General features: G+C 46.3%; 1 protein-coding gene across 2 annotated transcripts in view; it reads left to right on the forward strand.

The window, feature by feature from the left end:
* XPO6 (exportin 6) overlaps window positions 1–23,843 on the forward strand; it is a 54,531-nt gene that overhangs the window by 20,376 nt on the left and 10,312 nt on the right. Inside the window, exons 5-15 of one of the 2 annotated variants that reach the window (XM_051780288.1) lie at window positions 2,082–2,241; window positions 2,626–2,703; window positions 8,239–8,692; window positions 11,800–11,926; window positions 12,983–13,092; window positions 15,910–16,018; window positions 16,778–16,870; window positions 18,886–18,955; window positions 20,442–20,601; window positions 21,866–21,958; window positions 23,322–23,466. In XM_051780288.1, the coding sequence (XP_051636248.1) occupies window positions 2,082–2,241; window positions 2,626–2,703; window positions 8,239–8,692; window positions 11,800–11,926; window positions 12,983–13,092; window positions 15,910–16,018; window positions 16,778–16,870; window positions 18,886–18,955; window positions 20,442–20,601; window positions 21,866–21,958; window positions 23,322–23,466 (1,599 nt within the window). The remainder of the gene's footprint in view (window positions 1–2,081; window positions 2,242–2,625; window positions 2,704–8,238; window positions 8,693–11,799; window positions 11,927–12,982; window positions 13,093–15,909; window positions 16,019–16,777; window positions 16,871–18,885; window positions 18,956–20,441; window positions 20,602–21,865; window positions 21,959–23,321; window positions 23,467–23,843) is intronic. The other variant, XM_051780297.1, reaches the window with a different exon arrangement.

The following is a 23,843-nucleotide window of genomic DNA, read 5'->3' on the forward strand; positions in this document are numbered from 1 at the left end:
GGATCCTGACTGAGACAGTGCCATTAATTGGAATTTTGATTGTAATTCAGCATCTTCCCAGGGAATCCTGAGCCATGTTAAGAGCTCACTGCTGATGGAGCTTGACCAGGCTGGTGTAAACCTCTTTGGATTTGAGTATTTTGTCTCCAGGTTCCTTAAAGTTGTTCCTAATGAGCTTAAAAAGGCTGAGTGTAAACTGAATTGCTGCACGTTTTTTTTCTGCTGACATAATGACATGATTTGAATGCAGCACAGCCCACAGCCAAGCCACGAGACAGTGATCTAAATCCAGGTCCTTGAGTGTCAGGAGTTTATTTGTTAAGGGAAATGGCTTTAGTGTTAACTGCAAAGTTAAAAAAAAATACTGACTTGTCTGCAGAACTTGTTAGTAACTGGTGTAATCACTTCTCAGACAGCTTCCTGTGGTGTAACATGCTGCAATTTTTGCCTGAATTGTCAGTTTGACACTAAATATTTTGAGATGACCGTCCATACTTGTTGTTTTGGCTGTCCTTTCACCCGGATCTGAACTGAATTGCTTCCTGAGTTCCACTGGCCTTTCTAGCACTCTGAGGGTTATCTTAAGGGATTGCAGAGCTCACTTTAGGAGTCTATTTATCCCTAAGCCTCTCCTTGTGAACTCAGCTATGGAGGGAAATGTTCCCATAAATTAATTTATGTAGCAGACACATTCCAAAAATGTTCAGAGGAAGTGGAAGAAAAGCACTAATAGTGAATTCCAAGGCCTGAAAACAATGAAGAGGAGCACAGGAGCAGCATGACTTGCTTTTAGAATTGCAGATGAGTCCTATCTCAAGACTTTTTTCTGAGATCATTTGAAGCAACTGTTTGATTATTTAGCATTAAATTGTATCTCAGTACTCTGAATAGTCTCCATACCTTTTACTGAACCATTGCAGGGGTGGAGAAGAAAAATAAATTGGACTATTCTGTTGTCATTATGCAAATCCAGTCATTCTACAGAGAAAGTGCTGCTTCCTTAGGGGTTTAAAATTTGTTTTAAACAGTGTCAGGGCCTAGTATTGCTCAAACTTCTGGGATTTGTCAGAAATTATTCAGAGAGATGATGTTCAGCCTAGTCAGAACTGACCAACAAGTGGTGTGTTTCGTTTGGTTCTTCACCTGGCAGCTCCTGTGCCATGGGCCTTCCTTTCCAAAAGCCAAGCTCGTGTACCTCTGGATGAGGAACTTTTAGATGAGCTCTTTTCTCCCCAGATATTTCACCAAACTGTGTCTTCTTAGCAGTGTTAACTCAGCCTGGCTCTGCTTTGGTGGGTCAGGGAGATTAGGACCAAAGTCAGCCTGTATTACAGAATGATGACTTTAAGGATTAGTTTCAGTAACTGTGGTTGGCTTTGGAGTTTTTTCTCCCAGAGGGAGCGGTGCATAAATCACTGTGGATGTTTCAGGTTAGCAGTGGAGAGCAGAGCTGTCCTTCAACTGGAAATAAAACTTTGTCCCATTTGAATGAGTCTTTCATCAGTGGCTAATGAAGGCAAAAGTCATCTTTTTTCCCAGTCCTATTCCAGCATGTGGTGGAAGTTACTCTTTGCAGAGTAAACACAATTCTCAGTTTGAGATGCAATTCAGGTACAAGGAGAGGTTGGGTCCTCCTGCTGTGTTCTGGTGGCATCTGATCTTGGCTGCAGCTTTTGGTGTGTGTGGGGCTGGTATTTTTAGTGGGAAGCTGATGGTGCAGGCTCCTGAGCTGCAGTGACAGCCCTGTTGTGTGGTGACACTGCTGGTGCTGAGGTGACTCTGAGGAGTGATGATGTCAGCAGAAGGAACAAACTTACTGGTAAACACAGAATGTGTGCAATGGCGTTATGAAAGCTCTCTTGAAACCCCAAGGATTCCCACGGGGCTTGAACTGTTGCAACATCACAGATTACTGTCTGGGGAAATGGACTGCTTGCAGTTCTCTCCCCTCGACATGCAGCTCTGCCAACTGCAGGGGCTGAGACTCCCCAGTGTCGAAGCACTTGTTCACTGTGCTGTGTGTCAGCAGTGCTGTGTGCCAGCTGGGTGCTGTCATCACTGTTGCACTGTGTGTTCCTCAGTTAATCCAGTCTCCTGTGACCACTCCCCTGGGGCTGATCATGCTGAAGACGACGTCGGAGGAGCTGGCGTGCCCGCGGGAGGACCTGAGCGTGGCCCGCAAGGAGGAGCTGCGCAAGCTGCTCCTGGACCAGGTGCAGACGGTGCTGGGGCTCCTCACAGGTACGAGTTCCTGCACCAACCCCACCATCCCAAGAGTGCTGCTGAGCCCACGCTTTCGGGGTGCAGCGAAGCAACACGTGGGCTGCTCCTGCAGTTTGAACACTCAGCTCTACCCTGAGGCATTTGGGGCAGCTTAATATGAACCAGCTTGTGTAGCAGAGCAAGTGCAGGGCTCCATATGTCCTGTCTGGGAAGAGGGATGGAGGTTGTCTTCTCTTAGTGAGCCCAAAGAAATTTTTACACACGATGTTCCTTCTCACAGCGCTAAAGGAGTGTTCTACTGTGGTTCTCTGAACTTCTCTGAAGTTCTCTTGCGCTCTGTGCCATGGTTGTTAGACCAGTTTGTCTTTAGCAGCCTGTTCTGAAAAATCTCTCTTTGGCCAGGTATTTTGGAGAGCATCTGGGACAAGCACAGTGCCACTGCTGCCACTCCGCCACCATCCCCGACTTCAGGAGAAAGTGGTAAGGAAAACTGAGCTACAGGGTGGTACTTCCATGTACTTAAACCTGCAATATCACACACAGATTCCTTCCTTTACTGTCTAACGTCTTGTAATAACCCTTTCCTAGAGCTTTTCATAGGCCACAAAATTCCTGATTGGAAAGAAAAACCCCTTAGAGGAAGAAGCAGTTTCCACTGCAGGAGATGCCCCACTGCAAATGTCACCTCAGTGAACAGGACACAGAGAGCTGCTTGTTGTCCTCAGAGGGCAGAAAGCTTTGTGGAGTGTCAGTGCAAAATACTCTAGTGCCAGCGAGTTGGAATTGTGAAATCATGAAGGTTGGAAAAGCCCTCTCAGATCATCAAGTCCAGCCATTCCTGAGGACTGACACTGAGTAGCATGTGTACCCAAGTGCCACATCCACATGGCTTTTAAATCCCTTCAGGGAAGGGGACTCCACCACAGCCCTGGGCAACCTGTGCCTGACCACCCTTTCAGGAAAGACATTTTCCCAATATCCATCTAAACCTCCCCTGGCACAACTTGAGGCCATTTCCTCTTGTCCTGTCCCTTGTTCCCTGGGAGCAGAGCCCGACACCCTCCAGTCAGGGAGTTGGAGAGAGCACGTCATTGTGCAAGTTTGTTTTCTACTTATTCCTGTTAGGCTTTTGTGTGGGTGTTTATCTGATCTAAACTCATTTACATACCTATTTCTTAGTTACATTCAAAGTGGAGAACATATGTTTGCATCCTTGCACTTGGCACACATTTCACTTATGTTTGAGACCTTAAATGGTGAATTAGGAGTTCACACTTCCCTGTGGCCAGATTGCACCAGTCAGATTTAGACAGTTGTTGTGAATGTTTTGGTTGGTATTAAAACGTTCACATTGAAGTTTGAGCAAAATTTCAAGTGCTTCTTTCCTGTAGAAGAGCTTAAGTCACTTTTATATTTATATACAAAACATAAACTGTAAGGGGAATAAATATTTCTCTGGGTTGGGAGGGGAGTGGATTTTGCTGTAGGTAGGAAGAGTTTGAACAAGAAATATTAACAGAATAGATCAAAGCTTCTAGTATCACTTGGCAGTAGTGAAAGTGGTGCTGGGAGAGGACACTAGTGGAACAAAGTCTGGGCTGGTTGTCGTTGAAGCCTGTTTGAGATGTCCCTCAGTCCCTTGGGGCTTGTGCTGAGGCAGCTTTTATCCACCTGTGTGTTCACCTCGTGACTTGGGATCGTATTTCTCAAACTGAAACTAGGCTGCATTTCTGTCCTGGGCCTTCCCTTTCTCCCCTCTCAGGGAAAACAAACAAACTTTTTACTCAGAGTGTTTTCAAGATAATTGCTCAGAATCAGGACCACACTGACAGTTCCTTTAGAGGTTCAGGTTTCGTTTCACTGGGTCCTGCCTGTGCAAACCTGTTTGTTTGAAACTCTCTGTTTTATTTTTCTGTGCTGTGTCTTAAGCACTTTCTCCATGTTAAAACTGTTGGTGCTTCAAGTTCTTAAAGTCACAGACTCATGGAATCATTAAAATTGGAAAAGACCCCTAAGACTGAGTCCAGTTTTTAACTCAGCAAGGCCACCACAGACCACGTCCCCAAGTGCCACATCCACATGGCTTTTGAACACTTCCAGGGATGATGATTCCACTACTTCCAAAAGGAGCACCAATTGCTTCCCTCTCATCCACTGCTTGCCCACTTTCTGTGTTCCCTGAAGGACTTCATTCATGCAGCACAATCCTCCTGTTTACTGGTGACTCTCCAACTTTTTCATTGCTTAGGTGAGGGCACCACCCTTTTCTCTATACATTCAGGTGAAATTAGAGCTGTTCCAAGAGGCAAAATAAGCTCCAGAGTCCTTATAAATGTTTAATGTCTTCCATCAGAGCCCAAATCTCTTTCCAAATCTCTTGGAAAACCTTTCCTTGCTTTTTTTGCACACAGTGAAATGGTCCCTTGCAAGTCTTGCACAGGGTTTAAATAGTGCTTGAAGACAGACTCATTTCTCACATCACTTAAGCAAAGGAACTCTGATAATGTCCCACGTTGGAAAACATTTGAGTTATTGCTTCAGTATAGCATTTACTCAGCAATGATCTTAGCTTCCAAATGTTGTCTTTGCATGATTTATAGCACATTTTGTGATGAATCCCTGCCTTAGGCGAATTCACTGATGTATGGCAAACAGATGAGTAACAGAAATGTTTGGTGCTGCAGAGCCAGGCCCTGACAGTTTTCTCCTTGAGCATGAGTGCAGCTGATCCTGTAAATTTGTCACCTTTTTGCAAAGACACTTAAAATCCCTTAAAGTCAGAGCTTCAGTAATTTAACTGGGTGCAAAACTGGGAGTTACAAGGACTGAATTTTTTTCTGGTGTTAATGGATTAAAAGGTGAGAATCTTTAATTCTCATTGATTTATTTGGAGTTTGCTTGACATTTAAAACAATCACAGAATCCCAGACTGGTTTGGGTTAAAAGGGACCTTAAAGGGACCTCGTCTTGTTCCACCCTGTGCAACAGGCAGGGACACCTTCCATTATCCCAGGTTGCTCCAAACCCCATCCAACCTGGCCTTGGACACTTCCAGGGATGGGGCAGCCACAGCTTCTCTGGGCAACCTGTGCCCTCACCACCCTCAGAGCCTACAATTTCTCCCCAATATCCCATCTAACCCTGCCCTCTGGCAGTGGGAAGCCATTCCCCCTTGTCCTGTCACTCCATCCATTGTCCCCAGTCCCTCTCCAGCTCTCCTGGAGCCCCTTTAGGCCCTGGAAGGGGCTCTCAGGTCTCCCTGGAGCCTTCTCTTCTCCAGGTGAACCCCCCCAGCTGTCCCAGCCTGGCTCCAGAGCAGAGGGGCTCCAGCCCTTGGAGCATCTCCGTGGCCTCCTCTGGACTCTCTCCAACAGCTCCACGTCCTTGTGCTGTTGGTTCCCCCATATCTGGAGGCAGCTCTGCAGGGGGGTCTCACCTGAGGGGGCAGAGGGGCAGAATCCCCCCCTCCCCTGCTGCCCACGCTGTGGGATCAGCCCAGGGCACGGGGGGTTTCTGGGTCCCAGCACACACAGCCAGGGCATGTCCAGCCCCTCACCCACCAGCACCCCCAGATCCTTCTCCCAGGGCTGCTCTCCATCTATTCTTCCCCCCCAGCCTGGATTTGTGCTTGGGATTGCCCTGACCCTGGTGCAGCACCCGTGCTTGGCCTTGTTGAACTCCATGAGGTCTGTAAAAGCACAGTGTGAGCAGCTCCTGCCCTACAGCATCTGCAGAGGTGTGAGTGTCACCATGGGGCTGCTTCAGGGAAAAGATTAAAGTGCAGGGTTGTCTCATTCAGCCAAAACCACGTGATGCCTTTGGTTTCTGGAGAAAGAAGCAAAGGTAAGGTATGGCAGGGAGTTATGAATTTATTGATGTGCAACATCAATCTTGATGAGAAATGGAGATTGGGAGGAGTCTGTTCATCACTCAGGCCCTTGGGTACTTTGGAAACAGCTCAGTAAATCATACCTGTTATTTTTGTACTGCTCTTTGTTGGGTCATTTCACTTTCATGAAAGAATCACTCAGATTTTCTGAGAACTTCAAATTCTGTAGTGTAGGAAATGCCAGATTTGTACTCAAGAAAGAGAACTGTGTTGAACAACCTGAGTTGTGAGTTTCCAGCAGGTGGAAGCTTGGAGATGATGGGCAGCATCTGTGGGAAGAGCAGCCTGGCTGGTGGTGGCCCTTGGATTCCATAGAATTTTCAACAAGGATTCTCATTAAAAGCTTTTGAGAAAGCAAAGGCCATCGGGGTTAAGGGAGTGTCTGGGTTGCTGATGGGTTGGTTAGAGGAGGGAGATGAAAGGTGAGTGGAAATGGTGCCCTCTTGCTGTGAGGGGGGAGCTCACCCTGGAGCAGGCAGGTTTAACTTCTGAGCGTCACACCAGATCATTCCACAGAAAATTTGGATCAGTAGCAGTCAAAAATAGGTACCTGCTGTGGTTCTCTGTGGAATTAAGGCTGCACCTCGAGTAGTGGCTGCAGTTCTGCTCTTCCTGTATCAGTAGGTGCAGAGTGGCAATGAAAGCTTTGTAGAAGGGTGGTGAAGATGATTGAGGGGTTTGAGTGGCTTCCCTGTAAGTAACAGCAGAAGTAGAACCTCCGTTCTGTTGAACTGAGAGTGAGGAAGTGTAGTAGGAACCTAGAGAGTGACATGTAGAAGATGAGTACAGAGGTTATTTCTGTTCCCTGTTTGGGTGCAGGAGGTAGAAAATGAAACTAGCACTGACATACCCCAAACAAACCAGCTTTGTAGTGAAGCTGTGGAACTGTCACAGGATATTGCAAATATTCAACTTCTGTGGCTTCAGTTGGAGAGTGGAGAAAGTCATGGAGGATAAATCCTGAGGCTGTGTCGAATTTTTCCGAATTTTCTCTTCCTTGGGAAGCCTTTGTCACAGGGTGGTTGGAGGCTGGGGAGTGTGATCTGTGCCTGCTGGGGGTTTTGGTCACTGGGAGAAGGTGCTGCACCGAGGGAGCTTTTTGGTCTGACACCAGAACATCTGCCTTTACATCACCCACAAGTGTCACAGGGAAGCAGAAGCCTCTCTGCCAACGTTCAATGTAACGTGGATGTGCCAGAGAACTTGTGCCAAGCTTACACCAGGGATGCTCAACCTTGTGAGGGGGGAGAATTTTATAATAGATTTTTAAAATCCGCCCCGTGCCTTTGCTGTTTTCCAAAATACTGTGTGAGTGTCCTTCCCAGTGAGGCCAGAAGGGTTGTGTGAAGCTAATTCCTGAATACAGAAATCACCAGTTCATCTCAGACCAAGTCTTTGTGACTTGCTGACTCGTGCAGTGTTCTGAGTTGGAAGGGATCCACAAGGATCATCAAAGTCCAGCTCCTGGCCTTGCACAGGGCAACCAGACACTCTGGTGGGTTTTGCTTTCCAGCTGTGTTCCCAAACAAGTTATGTTTCTTTAAAAAGTAGTCTATGCAGCAGGGGGGGGAGATGTTGGAAAATTCTTTTAACTTTAGCAAAATAGTGTTTGATCCCTAAATCAGTGATTAATATGTACTAGCAGATGCCTTAGTTTTGAGAACAAGGATTGTGTGTCAGGGCAAAGAATGATAAGAGGAGTACATCCTGACCTGACCTCATACTTGAGATAGTCTCAAGGATCTTCATTAGGAGATCTGTAACCATAAAAGGGAAATCTGGCAAATGGGATGTTCCTAAATGACCACCAAAGACCCTCAAAAGACCCTTGCTTATATCTAAGTAAGTCCACAGAGATAATTAGCATATGTGCATGTATTCAGGAATAGGATGAATATGTAAGAGAAGTGAAATATGTACACGTTTCTTGACTATAATCTGGTGTGCTTGGTTGCTGACCATGCACGTTTTGTGGAGCTGTGCCCCTGCTCCCAGCACTGAATAAAGTAATGGTGGCTTTCTAACCCAGCAAACTGGTCAGAGTTTATTATTCCCTGGTTGGTTGTGACAGCTGGGACAGGCAGTATGAGTGTCCATGCCCTGATTTCCATGTGTTTCTCCCCCAGGTGACCTGTTGAGTAGCCTGTTGCAGAGTCCCAGTGCAGCCAAACTCTTGAACCAGCCAATCCCCATCCTCGATACAGACAGTGAATATATCTGTTCCCTGGCTCTGGAGTGCCTGGCACACCTCTTCAGCTGGATCCCTCTGTCCACGAGCATCACCCCCTCCCTCCTCACCACCATTTTCCACTTCGCCCGGTTCGGCTGCGACACCCGCGCACGGAAGATGCCTTCGGTCAACGGCAGCAGCCAGAACTCGGTGCTGGGGCAGGAGCGGGGCCGGCTCGGGGTCCTGGCCATGTCCTGCATCAACGAACTCATGTCCAAGAACTGTGTGCCTATGGAGTTCGAGGAGTATTTGCTGCGGATGTTCCAGCAGACTTTCTACCTCCTGCAGAAGATCACCAAGGAGAACAACGCGCACACGGTGAAGAGCCGGCTGGAGGAGCTGGATGAGAGGTGAGAGCAGCCAAGCAGCCCAGTGCCAGGGCCTCATGCTTTCTAAAGGACTGTCTGGATTATTTTGTGTGTCTAATGGCCTTTTTTTCAGAGTGCTGTGCTAGGGGAGCCAGGCAGAGAGGTAGGTGCCCACAGGTAAGGTTTGGTGAGGGGCTGACTTTGCTGAGGGACCATGGTGGCACAGGTTTGTGTTTTTTCCTGTCCTCTTCCTCCCCTGCCCCCTGTTTGATGCTGTTTGACTGCAGGTCTGAGGTGGCACAAGAGCTGCACCTTTTGTAACATCACAGAAGAGGCTCAGAGAGGTGAAGGCACTGCAGTGTCCCCTCTCCTGGTCGGTGTCTGCCCTCCTTCTCTGCCCAACTCAAACACAAAGTGGGGATATATTCTGCCAGTCATGACTTGAAAGAAAACAGTAGTAGTTTCCTGTCCTTCATTGAGCCATGGCCATATTTGATTCTTTTTTATTTTTACTTCTTTTAAACCAAAATACAGCTTGGGGAGCTCTGTTCGGTGGCTCCACCACTGAGTTTGTCCTCATGCTTGGCTGAAGGCAGCAGGGAAGCAGCAGCACTTTGAAAGGCTGCATATTCTCATTTTCCAGAGAGTTACTGCCATCTTTTGTTCCCTGAAACAACTCCACTCTTTTATATCCAGTATTCCTGCTCGTAGGAGAGAGGGTGAGATTTGTCTCGCTGTTGTGCTGAGTGGCTGAACCCTTGTGTTGGCAGGGTGGTGGAAGAGGTGGTGATTTGGTGCTGCTGCCAGGGAAGGCTGGTGCTGACATTGGCAAAGAGGTTGCAACTGTGTGAATGTGCTGAGTGTCTTACTGTGGGTATGTGGTGGTGGAAATAAATTTCCACACAAGGAAAAACAAACATTTAGACAAAGCTGTGGGTCCATATGCAGAGAGGACTTGGGTGTTTCTTCTGTAAAAATCTTTTTCCATGTCTTCAGACACACAAATAACTTTGAGATGGCAAATCTGGATTAAGAGGGAATTCTGCTTGCTCATTTTTGTGGTAACTTGCTCTGACTTCAGTGTCACTCACTTCCTAGAAATGACATGGGTAGGAATGTGCCACCTTTTGTGTACAAGATATATGCACAGAATCCAGGAGTTCCCTTCTGGACTTCAGAAAAGCTTTCCTGGAAGCCCCCAATCTCATATTTAACTGTGTTCTTTCTTCTGTGGAAAGTCTCAAGCAGCCTTTGGGGCCAGTTTCAGTGGAAGTTCCGTGGCTGGGTTGGCCCTGGCAGGAATGGTGTTGCCGTATCGTTACATTCTACTCCTTAGACATGTTATCCCCAGGGATTGGTGGTGTCAGGAATTGTTTATTCATTGCCAAAGTCTGAAATAGGGACGGAACTAAGATGTTCTGGAAGCTGGAATAGCCTAGCTGGCTTCTGGAGGAGTGGAGCTTTCTTTTCTCCTTGTCTTTTTTAATGTCCAAAACTAAACTTACTGCCTGAAAATGTCACTTTAGCTTGGACTAACAAAATCCTAAACAAAATTGGCACTGAAGAAACCACCTTCAGTAGATGGGTGTCCTCAGAACCTGCAGGCCCTGGGTCCCTTCCTTCCCTGCCACTCATGGTGCTGGTTATTTTTGTTCTGTTAAAGGATCAGTGTGGTCTGAGCACTTTGGAACTGCCAGACTAGCCCAGAAAAGAGTGAGTTTACACTGCCTTTTCTTTGTTTGTGTTTGGCTTTGAAGATCCCAAAATATGGGAAGTGGCTACTAAGGATCCAAGCAATGGCTCAGTGGTTGGAGAAGGGGCTTTAGGGCTGGCAGAGCTCAGGGCAAGGAAGAATTTCACTGGTCTTAGGTCACAGCTTGTTTAGAAAATAAAAATTAAAAGTATGAAGGATGTGTTTGAGTCTGGACTCTATTTCTTTTTACTGGCTTTGCTTTTGAAGTGTTTGATCTGTGATCAGGTGTGTTCAGTGATTTCTTGTCAAGTAGACAGAGCCACATAAAAAAGGAACTGAATCTTTTTTGCATATTCAAAGTGGTGTGTGGTTTTGTAGGCTTAGAACAACCCTCAGTGCTGCAGCTCTGGGTTAGCTGGAAATGCCTCTGTCTCTTGAGGGAGTTTTTGTTAGAAAGAGAGGGGATTCCCCCCCCCAAAAAAAACCCCAAGGAGTTTGCAGAAGGGAAGAGCAAGGCAGTATAGTAAAACCAGGCTGTTTATGCATGTCTGAAACTGTGCTAAGCCCAACTTTTGTTTAAAAGAAAAGCCTGAAATACTTTTGCAGTGGGAAGGATGGACTTACCATTGGATTGCTGGAGATCTCACTGTGTGTGTGTGATGCTGCAATGGAGTATTAAACTTTTTCTGTATGGATGGATTTGAAGATGATTTTTAACCTTGATAAAGCTCATGTTGTGCAGGGTGTGTTCTTACTCCCCAGTAAAAGCTCACCCCATTGTGGGCTTTGCCCTTTTTCCCTCTAGAACCTTCTGTGCCCTCACTGAGGTCGTGCTCTTGCTGCACTCCCTGGAGTTTTGGTGGCAGGTTTCTTTTGGGACGTGCACTCTGTCCATCCATTGACTAATTCCGTGCTTCTGAGGAAGATTTCTCTACAGCCCAGTTCAGTCACAAGCCTGGGCTCAGCTCAGGAAGTCTTGGATAGCTGCACTGCAGAAGGAATTGTCCTTTCCAGCTCCCAACTCTCCCACACCTCATGTAAATGTAACACTTGTATTGCTAATTCCTGCATTAACTTCCTGCTGGATTCCTCAGTGGTACAGTTCATCTCACCCTACATCCATCAGCAAGACCACCTTTGCTATTAAATTACTTCTCTAGGGTGGGGAGATTGTGCTTATTTGCAGGCCTGGTTGAACTCAGTGATATTTATGTGAATATTAAAGTTGCTTTTGACAGGACTGTCTTTTCTGCTGTTTCAGGTGTTAAAGCAATGAAGGGTTGCCCATCCTGTAGGTAATTGTCGTAGGGCTTTATATTTCAATTGTTTTGCTGGCTGTTAATTGTAAGTTTCTTCTTAGTGCAAGGATTTTGAGTGACTTTTATTGCTGTTTCAGTGAAATTGCTTTTCCTTGTGGCATCCTCCCCGTTTTCTCAGTTTTCTCTTTCCTTTGTAGCTACATTGAGAAGTTCACAGATTTCCTCCGTCTTTTTGTGAGCGTCCACCTACGGAGGATCGAATCCTACTCTCAGTTCCCAGTGGTTGAATTCCTGGCACTGCTGTTCAAATACACCTTCCATCAGGTACAGCCCTACACTATCATTTTTCCCAGCCTGTTCTATTGTCCTGCTCAGCAGGGCCAGCTTGTTTGCCCCAGTTAAAAGCAGTTATTACTTTGTCTTACTGGCACTTCCCCAGTGGTGCTGGGGACTTGGAAATGGCTTCATGTGCTCTTGGATTGAGCTGGAAACAGAGGTCACATGTAGTTACCCTGCAAGAACAACTTGTCTAAAGTTTAACTTTGCTTCTGCTTTAATTTTTTTCTAGTCCTTGGAATGGACAATGCTGTCTGGAAAAGTCTCTCTAACTTTCTTGTTTTGTGTTTGGGGATGCTGTTCTTTGTCCTGAATCTGTGACTTTCTTGTAACTTCTAATATTAAATAAAAAAACAAACCCTTTTGCTTTTGGTCCATGTTACCTTGCTGTAGGAGCTGTCACAGTGCAGCTCAGCCCCATATATCCCCACACAAGAATAATGACAAGGAAACAGCTTCATAAAATCACAGAATCATGGAATGGTTGGGTTAAAAGGGACCTTAAAGTTCAACCCATCCCATTGCTCTGCCATGGGCAGGGACACCTTACACTATCCCAAGTTGCTTTAAGCCCCATCCAGTGTGGCCTTGGACTCTTCCAGGGATGGGGCAGCCACAGCTTCTCTGGGCAACCTGTGCCAGGGGCTCACCACCCTCACAGCCAAGAATTTCTTCCCAGTATCCCGCCTAACCCTGCCCTCTGGCAGAGGGAAGCCATTCCCCCTTGTCCTGTCTGTCCATCCTTGTCCAAAGTCCCTCTCCAGCTCTCCTGGAGCCCCTTTAGGCACTGAAATGGGTTAATTCTGAGCCCAACCTTGTAATTCCTGGGTTCATTCTGAGCCCAGCCTTGTAATTCCTGGGTTCCTGCCCTTGTCAAAAGCTCTTAGTTATCTTTGGACAGCTCTAAATCTCTCCAGTGACATCCTAGAAATGTGTCAATAAAGCAAAAAGATCTTCTCATGGATTGAAGTACATGTTAACTCCTATTTTCATTGTATGAAATCAATCCTCATGATATTCACTGGGAATTGTGGTGTCTTTCAGCCTACACATGAAGGTTACTTTTCTTGCTTGGACATCTGGACACTCTTCTTGGACTACTTGACAAGCAAAATTAAAAGTCGCCTGGCAGACAAAGAAGCAGTGCTCAACAGGTGAGAGCTCAGAAGCTGCTGGGGTGTGACAGCATGGAATCATGGAATGGTTTGGCTTGGAAGGGACCTTAAAGCTCATCCCATTCCATCACCCTGCCATGGGCAGGGACACCTTCCACTAGCCCAGGTTGCTCCAAGCCCCATCCAGCCTGGCCTTGGACACTTCCAGGGGTGGGGCAGCCACAGCTTCTCTGGGCAACCTGTGCCAGGGCCTCCCCACCCTCACAGGGAAGGATTTCAAATAGCTGTGATATTTGTCAAAAATTAGTGACAGGAAATGTTCACTCAGGTCTGTGGCCAAGCTGGCACATGTCCTATGTTCTGGAAATTATGTTTCAGAAGCCCAAATCCAAATGGAAGAAGAGAAATGAAGCCATTCCAGGGATGGGTTGGCTGAATATTTTCTCAGTAGTTCATCCCAAGAAAGGAAACACTGAACTCCAGACATGTGGGCAGCTAATGGGAATAAACTGCATAAATACATTCAAAATTCTGGCTGTAATCATCAAAGTTTAGAACAAAACAAAGGAGAGGTTTGGATAGAGGAGGCAGTGCCTGAAGAATTGGAATTAGGAGATATAAACTCCTGGTGGAAGGTGTCCCTGCCCATGGCAGGGGCATGGAACAAGATGATCTTTAATGTCCCTTCCAATTCAAGCCATTTTGTGATTCTGTGATAAAAGAATTGTGGAGAGTGAGAAACAGTAGGAAGTGCCCAAGCCTCTCCTCTGGATCCCTTTTGCTTCCCAAAAAAATCCAGCAGCAAAGAGACTTCATGATCACCATGCTAGGGCTGTGAGGAATAGACTATTGTGGTTGAGTCCTTTCTGTTTCTAAAATGGTGAAGTATAATAAGTGTAAACCTCAGTGCTTCTCACTCATTCAAAAGAATTGAAACCAAGCAAGTTTGGGTAGAGAAACTGTCACTTATGTGTACTGTGAGTGAACCTTGCAGCCAGAGGAAGGAACCTTTATAGTCTAAAATAGAACTGGTTCACATTTTAGCAAATTTTAAAGCACATTTTAGCACACATTAGAGAAAGAGACCACAGAGTAAGTCACCTACAGAGTGTTCAGTGAGTTACTGAGTAGAGTGTTCACACAGCTCATACAACTAATTAATTAATTAGAATTTATTTTATTTAATTAGGATTTTTAAATTCCTGTTTAAATAGAGGATGTGTTCCTGTGAAATATAGATGTGTTTGGGAGCTGAAAGTTCCACTTGCTACCCCCAGTGCCTGTTGTGTGTATTAATTACAACAGTGGCTGACACCTCTTCCTTGTAGATGCTGATCCTGGAATGGGGGCCTCTCTTTTGATTAAAGTCTCTTAGCTGTCACTTTAAAAATCTGCTGTCTTGTTCAGGTTTTTGAGGTTTAAAAGCACCGTGGCCTGTGCCATATTGTGTTCCACCAAGTGCAGAAGGAAGCTTAGCTGAGCACACCAAATAGAAGCAGTTGGTTATGGCATCATAACCACAAAGAAATGTGGAACTACCTTACACCAGACAGTGCTTCCTTTCAGCACGGGGAGTGTGGGGTTTTAGTTTCTTGAGAAGTAGATGTTTGTGTTTGAGCTTTATGATTTATTCCTAATTTGCTGCTCCCAGCCCTCGTGTTCTGCTCCTCTTCATCCACGTGATGCGCATTGTCTTCCTATCAAACGGCTTGTTATGGAGAAAATTGTAACAAATAGCATCTCTAGGGGATAGGTGAGGCTGCAAAATAAAATAAAAAATGCTTGTAAGTAGCTGGAGCTGGTGCTGTTTGTCAGAGCTACCTGCCCTTAGTGACAGCTCCAGCTCCTTGCACTCCCTGAGCCGTGTGAAGGCTGAGCTGGGCAGTCTGGAAGTGGTTACTCCACAGGAGCACAGATGAAATTTCCTGTTCTGTGGTTTAGAAACTTTGCATTTTGTACACACCACGACTTTTACTCCCGGAGAAGCTGCCAAATCCAGGGTTACACCACCTTGCACAGAGCTTTCAGCTGCCTGGTGGTGACACAGCTGACAGGGCTGACACTTCAGTTGCATCATGCTCTGAATCTCTCTTAGTCTTTGCCTAATTTTCCAACCTGATTTACCATAGGAAAGAGTAGGACTTTTTTATCAGACCCCAGCTGCTTTGAGAAAGGGGGTTTTCAAAACAAAAATCAAACCAACCCCTCTTGAAATCCCAGACGTTGGTGTTGTGGCACCAGGAGTTACTGCATGCTCAGGTGGCTCTGTGCTGATTTTGCAGCTTGGTGCTATTTTCAGTGGGGAGGAGGGGCTCGTGTGCTCTGTACCAGCTTCCTGGCTCCCAGACATGAAGGGATATTTCAGTGACGTGCCTTTAGTGTTACAGTACTAAAGCAGGAAAAGTGCTGGCTTTGTTTCGGAGGCACAAGGGCCTGAATTCCTTTGTCAAAAGTGTAGGGAAGGGGGGATAGCAGCACACACAGCCTTGGGGTGGCAGCAATAACTGCCCTGGTCCATCTGCTCCTCGCTCAGTGCCCAGAGAGCAGAGGCTGCCGAGGAGCAGCTCAGGCAACAACAGGCTCTTGGTTCCTCCTGTTCATGGACATCTGTTGTTATTCCTGGCAAGCTGCTCCCAGCTTTCTTGTTTTGAACTCTGGGGCTGCTTCTGTTGCTAAGAGTCCTTCCTTTCCCTTTCAGAGGCAGAGGGATATCAGGTATTGTCAAGGCTCTTTCCTTGTGGTCTGAAATGACCTGATACCCTTAATCCCAGGAGGTGCCTGGTGTCCTCTGTTATACGTATTTCTTTTGCTGGAGGGGTTTTGTTGAACTCTTTCTCTGTCCTTCCATGGTTGTAGGTACGAAGATGCCTTGGTTCTGTTGCTGACAGAGGTGTTAAATCGGATCCAGTTCAGGTATAACCAGGCACAGCTGGAGGAGCTGGATGACGAGACACTGGATGATGATGTAAGGAGCACAGCTGAACAACAACTAAGCTGCAGGTCCACATATTAACTCTTGCACTGTTAGCACCTGAAATGTCTTTCCCAGACCTTCTACTTTGTAGTACAAAGCCACAGGGCCGCTTCTTCTCTCCATTGTGTGTGGGGCTTGAGGGGTAAAACAGCTTGAAATGCTTTTGACAAAAATGTGTTTAAAGTCACACTAAGATAGAACCTTTGATTTTAACTTGGTTCTGATGGGGGAGGGAAATACAAATCCTTATGTTCTGACTGTCAGAGACATTAGGTTCCATGTCTGGTTGCTGTGGAAATTAAATGATGAAATACCTCTGAGACAAAAGCTTGAACCTGTAGATATTGTTGGTGCTTTTGTTTAAGCTTATTTCTCCTAGGCTGGTATTGGTAAAGATCATCTTAACACTGATCAATGTAAAAGTGGAGTAGGTGGCCAAATGGATGAGGCCAGAGCCCTGGAAGGAGAGGTTGTGCTGCAGAACAGATGTTTGTCATCTGAGCAGTGGCTGTGCTCTGGGAGTGAGACCTTGTGCCGTGTCACTCCAGGGAAACACGTGCCCAAAACACAGCTTGGCAAATTACTCTCCATCAGACGTCTCGAATCGTACCTTCAGTATCTGGGTGTCCCCAAAAGCCAGGCTCTGGCAAGGAGCTCTCTAGTCCCAAGCATCCATTAAGCCCTCCCAGTGTCCCCAGAGCTCTGTTCCCTTTGGAAGTGCTGTCCTTACCTCAGTGTCTCTCCCCGCAGCAGCAGACGGAGTGGCAGCGGTACTTGCGCCAGAGCTTGGAAGTGGTGGCCAAAGTCATGGAGCTCTTGCCAACTCATGCCTTCTCCACACTCGTAAGTACTTATCCGAGTAGTTATCCAGGCCAGAAGTCCCGTGTGAAATGAGCACCAACTGTTGGAGCTTGTTGCAAGCTGTTTGATAGATGCCTCAGTGCCAAGAAAAATAGGGAAATTTGGGGTTGGATGCAAAGCTTGGCAAGGAGAAAAAATGTTTCTTTGGATTTCTTGGTGTGTTTTGAAGAGAGTACTCCAGTGCCTGTCTAAGTCCAGCTTTCTGGACACTGAGCTCTTTAGAAAGTCCCATCTCTCAAAGTGCAAACATTTGGCAGCAGCCCCTCCCTGCTGTTTATCTTGGCCTTTATCCTGGAGGCAGCCTGTGAATTGGGCAGATGAGTGTCATTATCAGGGTTTGAAGAGGAGTGGAATCTTTGTTTAAATGAAAGGGTAGATATAAATGCTGAAGAGAGTGCCTGGGACAATTGGGAAGTAGATCTAGTAAACATGGATAGACTCCAGCCAGTGCTGCTGTCACTAACTTTGGTGTTGTAAAAGTTGTCTGGGTTTGTAGCATCACAACAGGTTTTGAGGAGGAGATCTTGAGGCTGTAAATGTAGTCCAAAATTCAGAATAGTCACTGCAGTTTTGCTGGGTGAGGAGAATGGGAGGAGAAAGGGCAGTGGGATCTCAGATGAAGTGCATTAATTCTGCTGGGGATACCACACACCTTGGCCTCTGAACCGTGTTCCCAAGAAGCAGAGAAAACTGAGCTGCTGCAGAGGCAGAAGATTCCTGACCTGAAGTGCCTTTTTAATTGATATTTTTGTTTAAGAAACTAAGCACTTAGAAGCTCTGAAGTAGTGAACAAAAGTAGAAAGTGCTGTGCAGGGTGGTGGCACAATGTGAGCCAGCAGGAGGCACAAACAGAGGCAGTGTTCAGGGAACATATGGGTCAGATGGAGGAGAGCATATGTGGCTTCCTTGGAGTAACACATTCACACGAGGAAAACACTGGGGTTTTAAATAGTTCCCCTTGAGCAGTTATACAAAGACACTCCACTGTTAATTAGGCACAGCATGTTGGAAACTGGGTAGGGAGAGCTTTCCTGAGCCCTGCATTGTTCATTCTTGTTGTACTGGGTGATGTGGGAGGTTCTCAAGCAGATCACAGTGCTTTCACAGTGTCTGCAGGGCTGTGGGATGCAGGCCATCAGTAGCAAATAATTAAAACAGTGGACAGCAAGTTGCCATTACTCTGTCCCCTGATGGGCAAGGAAGGGCTACAACTCCTTCTGCTGATGGAGTGAACTTCCATAAAACCAACTGCCTTGAATGTGGTGACTTTTGGCTATAGAAATTAAATAGAGCCAGACTGAAAGGGCTGAAAAATGTTCTTCAGCTGAAGTATCACCAGGACCTGGCATGTTTGCTGTCACTCTTGAGTGATGGAGTTGGACTTACACTGTTCCCACAGCAGGATGCACAAGGACTGTGCTGTTTGCTCCCTTGGCTGTTTTCCCTATGGAGTTTCAGCTGATGCAGCCTGCAACTTGCTGGCAGAATGCTGCACTGCTTCCTTTCTCTACTCTGTCAGAGGCACTGAACTCAACTTTCTGGTTGCATAGTATTTTGAGAGCTTCATTCTGAGAAGCTGATACATCCAGGTGAAGTGGATTCAGCACAGACTGACTGCACTACAGACTCTGCCACTCCTCTGCTCTCTTTGAGCTGGGTTGTCCATCCAGCTGTATATTCCTAGTGGTGACATGCTGTGCCCTTACTCCCACTTGTCAGACCATTATCTTGATAGGCTGATGGCTGGTATTTGTGGGAAGAGAAGAGCTGCCCCAGAGAATTGCCTTCAGGGTGGGGATCTTTGTTCTCTTGACAGCTGCCAAGACCTGGGAAGCTGCAGGATCAGCCCAGAGCCCCAGCAACCTGCCCTTCCTCCTAATGTCTGTGTGAAGGCTCTAGGGAGAAATCAGAAAGCTCTGCTCTGACAGAGTAATCAGCAGTTGGGTGTGAACCGTTTGCCAGGCCCCAAAATCACGTTTGTTTCTTGTCTCTTGTAGTTTCCAGTTCTGCAGGATAACTTGGAAGTGTATCTGGGGCTCCAGCAGTTCGTGGTCACTTCAGGGACAGGTAATAATCACTGTGCAACACTCTGCTCTTCACCCTTTGACTGATGATTGCAGAAACACTCAAGACCTCCTTTGGTGTTTCTTCTTCCATATTTCATTGAGGATCTGAACACGTGTGGTGTGTAATGGCTCAGTAGTTAAACTCCAACAGCAGACAAAAATCTAATAATGTGATTTCCCTCTATTGGTATGGTTCTTTCCTTGTTCTAGTACTTGAAATGAAGATACCAGGTGTGTTAAGAGCAGGTGTGCAACATCAAATACTACAACTCCTTCCTGAGAAATAAGGAAAGCAATAGTAGTAAGATCTGCATGAGGGATATTAAGGTAGCTTAAAGTAATATTGAAATTTTCTAGTGTGACCAATAAGGGAATTTGTCACATTTTCAGTGCTGCTGCACATGGCAGAATGGCAGTTGTTGTATGAGCAGTTCTGGAAAAAATACTTCCACTTTTAGGATCACTTCAGCCCTGGGATAAGCAATGTGTAGGCTTTTAGTGCTGTGGCACCACCCTGTTCACTGCTGGATCAGGAGCAGCAGCTCAGATGCAGGTGTGGATTCAGCCCTGGGTTGTAGCACAGAATCCCAGAATGGGTCGGGCTGGAAGGGACCACAGTGGGTCACCTGCTCCAACCTCCCTGCTCAAGCAGGGTCATCCCACAGAACCTGGCACAGGATTGTGTCCACACAGTTTTTGGTGTTGATGGCACAAAATTGAGAGGTTGTTGCTGAAAGGTTAATCTGAGATTAAATACAGTGAGTGGAAAGAAAATCTGATTTTCTTCGAAAGGTGATGTTACAGAACATACTTGTTTTTTAGTGAAAGTTCTGGAGTGTTTGAGCCCAGATATCCACACCTGAGCAGCAGGAGGACTGTGTGGGCAAGAAGATTGGCAGATCTAGTTATTGGATTGTTTCTTGTACCTGAGAAATATGAAAATACATAACGTGTTTCACATCAGAAGCAAATTCACTGTTCCAAATGTGCTGCTGGATCACTGGAACTGTAGCCAGCAGAGGGAATGTGGATAACCACTTTCTCCAGGGCTGGGATCACTTCTGATGGCAGCAGATAACCAAAAAGGTTATCTGTAGGTATTAATATCATATAGAAGAAAATAAAGGTATAAAAGGCTGAAAGAACTTGGAACATCTTTATCAGCCTTTAAAGAGGAATTTGAAGTGTTGTCAGAGCAGTTGGAATTGTCTTTCCCAGTTGGACTGTTCAGTCCCATGGACAGTGCTGCCATCTGAACTGTGACCTGCCACCAAGCTAATTGAAGAAGAATGATTGTAATGTAATTAGAATAAACTTTGCATTTCCTGTAGCTTCCTGTCCCAAAGAGCTGTAAGTATTAGTCACAAAGTTACATGGCTGTTTTTTCCTTGCACAAATGTGAATTTTCAGCGCCTAGTCTGTAGTCATTAGACAAGTGATAATTTACACTTGGGCCTTTGTGCTGATGAACTGTGCTGTCGTTTCAGGGCACAGGCTGAACATCACTGCAGAGAACGACTGCAGGCGCCTGCACTGCTCCCTGAGGGACCTGAGCTCCCTGCTGCAGGCCGTGGGGCGCCTGGCGGAGTATTTCATCGGGGACGTGTTCGCTGCCAGGTTCAATGACGCCCTGACTGTGGTGGAGAGGTGGGTACAGGGCCTTCTGGTCCCTTCAGCAGCACGAGGAGCTCTGCAGTGTGAAAAACAAGGGGCTTTTTCTGCCTCCCCTTGTTATGGGTAGATTGAGATATGAAGAACTTGGTGGCCAGAGCCGTAATTGTAAAACCAACCTGGGCTGATCCCACAGCGTGGGCAGAAGGGGAGGGGGGGATTCTGCCCCTCTGCCCCCTCAGGTGAGACCCCCCTGCAGAGCTGCCTCCAGATATGGGGCACCAACATCAGAAGGATGAGCTGCTGGAGTGAGTCCAGAGGAGGCACCAAGTTGATTAGAGGGATGGAGCAGCTCTGCTGAGAGGAAAGGCTGAGAGAGTTGGGATTGTTCAGCTTAGAGAAGGCTTTGGGGGTGACCTGATTGTGGCCTTCCAGGGCCTGAAGGGGGCTGACAAGAAAGATGGAGAGGGACTTGGGACAAGTGACAGGACAGGAGGGAATGGCTTCCCACTGTGAGGGTGGTGAGGCCCTGGCACAGGTTGCCCAGAGAAGCTGTGGCTGCCCCATCCCTGGAAGTGTCCAAGGCCAGGTTGGACGGGGCTTGGAGCAACCTGGGCTAGTGGAAGGTGTCCCTGCCCATGACAGGGGGTGGAAAGAGATGAGCTTTAAGGTCCCTTCCCACTCAGGCCATTCTATGATTCTAAGTTTCCCAAGTCCTTTATGAAAGAAATAACTAATAGGAGGGATCAAATAAAATCAGTTACTTAAAAACATTGAGATGCTTGTTTTCCAGCATCTGCATTTGTGATGCAAAGAAATGACATGTAGAGTATGATTGCTTTAGAGTTGTATCTCTGAAAACCAAATCACTGAAAACTCTTCTGAGGGTTGGACTTAGTATTCTTAGAGGTCTTTTCCAACGTTAACAATTCTGTGATTCTTTTTTTAAATGAAAAGACCTGTGAAAGCTGAAATGCAGACATTTTATTCTTCCCCTCCAAGAAACATAATTAGCACACAGTTGCTAATTGCAGATTTTCAGGGCTTTACACAGCTACCTTCATTAATTTTTTTCATTTACATGCAGGAACATCAGACTTGTTCCACCTTATCACAGAGAGTGCAATAGACTCTGAATTATTTTAAACTAAATGGTCTGAATCTCATTTGCATATTAGATAAATATAAACACAGACTGGGGAAGAGCTGCATCCAGATCAGGTGTTGAAGCTGATTTATGCATGTATATATCCAAATTATAACAATCCCTTTACGCTGCCACGTGTGTTTTCACTTCCAGGCTGGTCAAAGTGACGTTGTATGGATCCCAGATTAAACTGTACAACATTGAAACCGCAGTCCCCTCTGTGCTGAAACCTGACCTCATCGATGTGTGAGTATGGGAGACACTCTGCAAGTGGTGGCACCCAAACTGGGCACCTCTGTGGGGCGGAGAAGCATTAGAGCTCCTGGGTGTGCTGCTCTGACCCCTGGCTGGGAGCTGTCCTGTGAAACACTGCTCCAGCTGTTGGCAGCTCACCAGCAGGGCCCCTTCTTTAAACTGATGAAAGTCAAGGCTGCTGCCAGCAGTTTGGACCACTGCTTCCTCTAAGGGGTGTACTCAGGTCATTTAAAGAAAAATACGTTTGTGCTGAGAGGTAACAATGCCCATTGTATTAGCTCTGAAAGCAAACTGTAAAAGCCTCATTCTTTTGCAGTGTAATTACTGATTAAATAAGTGTTACAATAGTGATATTGTAAAGAAATTGGATCCACTGTCAGTGTGTAGTTCCAGTTTATGGATTTTTTGCTACCAAAGTCAGATCTATGGCTCAGGTAAAAGATGTTTTTCCTAGTTGAGGGTTTCAAGTCCTTGACTTCCAAGACAAGCATGTGTCTTCCAGCTGTGCAAGCCATTTCTGGGACAAATGACTGCCTGCCATCCAGACATTGATATTGTGTGAAATCTTGATGCTGGTGGTGATAGGTCACCACTAGGACAGCCTTTTAGAGACCTTCCCTTCCCAAGGCTGTGTAGCACAAACGTGTTCCCTGCCAGCTGGTGTTTTGTGGGCAGAATTGAAGGTTTGAACATGTATTCTACTTTGCAATTGCATCTATAGCAGCTCCTTGAAAACCCCACTAGATTTCATCATACAGTTCCCTGAATGTCTCCTGTTAGTCCCACGTTAATAGCACTGGATTTTATGCAGATGGTGTTCTTCTAATTGTCTCTTTCCTTTTCTCATTTAAAATAATTTGGGAGATGTTTTCCATGAGTTGTTAACGAGGGGTTTTCATCCTTTTCTCTGCCTGATGCCTCTGAGAAACCTGTGATCCATTTTTTAGTGCTTTCTTAACAAAGGCACTTTGTCAAACATTTGGAGGACACCTGTCTGAAACATCCTGACTCAAATTCAATATGGTGATAAAAGTGTCATTATAAAGTATGGTTATAGTCAACCTACCAGTTGATGATAATTTGACCTTATCAATTCACACCTTTGGCTCAATATTGTGGGTCAGTGGTGAGCCCAGTTGCTGCACACCTTTAAATATGCCTTGAATGTACAGGTTCCAGACCAAGAAAAAATTAGCAGTAAGGAATTTTTCAAGACAAAGCTTCCAGATTTGTGTGAGTCCCCGATGTTCGTTCCCAGCCTGCTGTCAGGGCTGCCCACCCTGCTCAGCACCATGCCCTTCTCTTTGGGTCCCCTTCATCCTGTGTCTCTGAGTGCTGCTGTGCCTCTCCCCAGCCATGCTCAGTCCCTGGCAGCCCTGCAGGCCTATGCACATTGGCTGGCCCAGTTCTACAGCGAAGTTCACCGGCAGAACCCGGAGCAGTTCATCTCTCTGGTGTCCACGGCGCTGGAGGCCATCACCCCCCTCATCAGCTCCAAGGTACTGCTGCCACTGGGCTGCCACCTGCAGCAGGTGACCCACAAGTGCTCAGGTCTGCTCTGGACCGCTCTGGGGCTCTGGGGGTGGGTCTGAGAGAGACACAGCAAATGTCTCGTAGGGTGAGACCAAGAGCAGTTCTGAATAACACTGTGCGTCAAACTAATCAAGAATAAGCAGTTTACAAGCTTATAAACTAATGATTTTTTGGCTTGAAAGCAAGGAAATCTCTATTTCATGGTGTTAAGGGAACTGACTTACACTCTAATTGATAAATAAATCATAGAAGCATGGAATTGTTTAGGTTGGAAAGGCCCTCCAAGACTGAGTCTAGCTGTTCCCCCAGCACTGCCAAGGCCACCACTAAACCATTTCCCCAA

This window comes from Manacus candei, unplaced genomic scaffold (assembly GCF_025592945.1).
Source record: "Manacus candei isolate 608988 ecotype Guabito, Panama unplaced genomic scaffold, ASM2559294v1 h1tg000002l, whole genome shotgun sequence".
NCBI lineage: Eukaryota > Metazoa > Chordata > Aves > Passeriformes > Pipridae > Manacus > Manacus candei.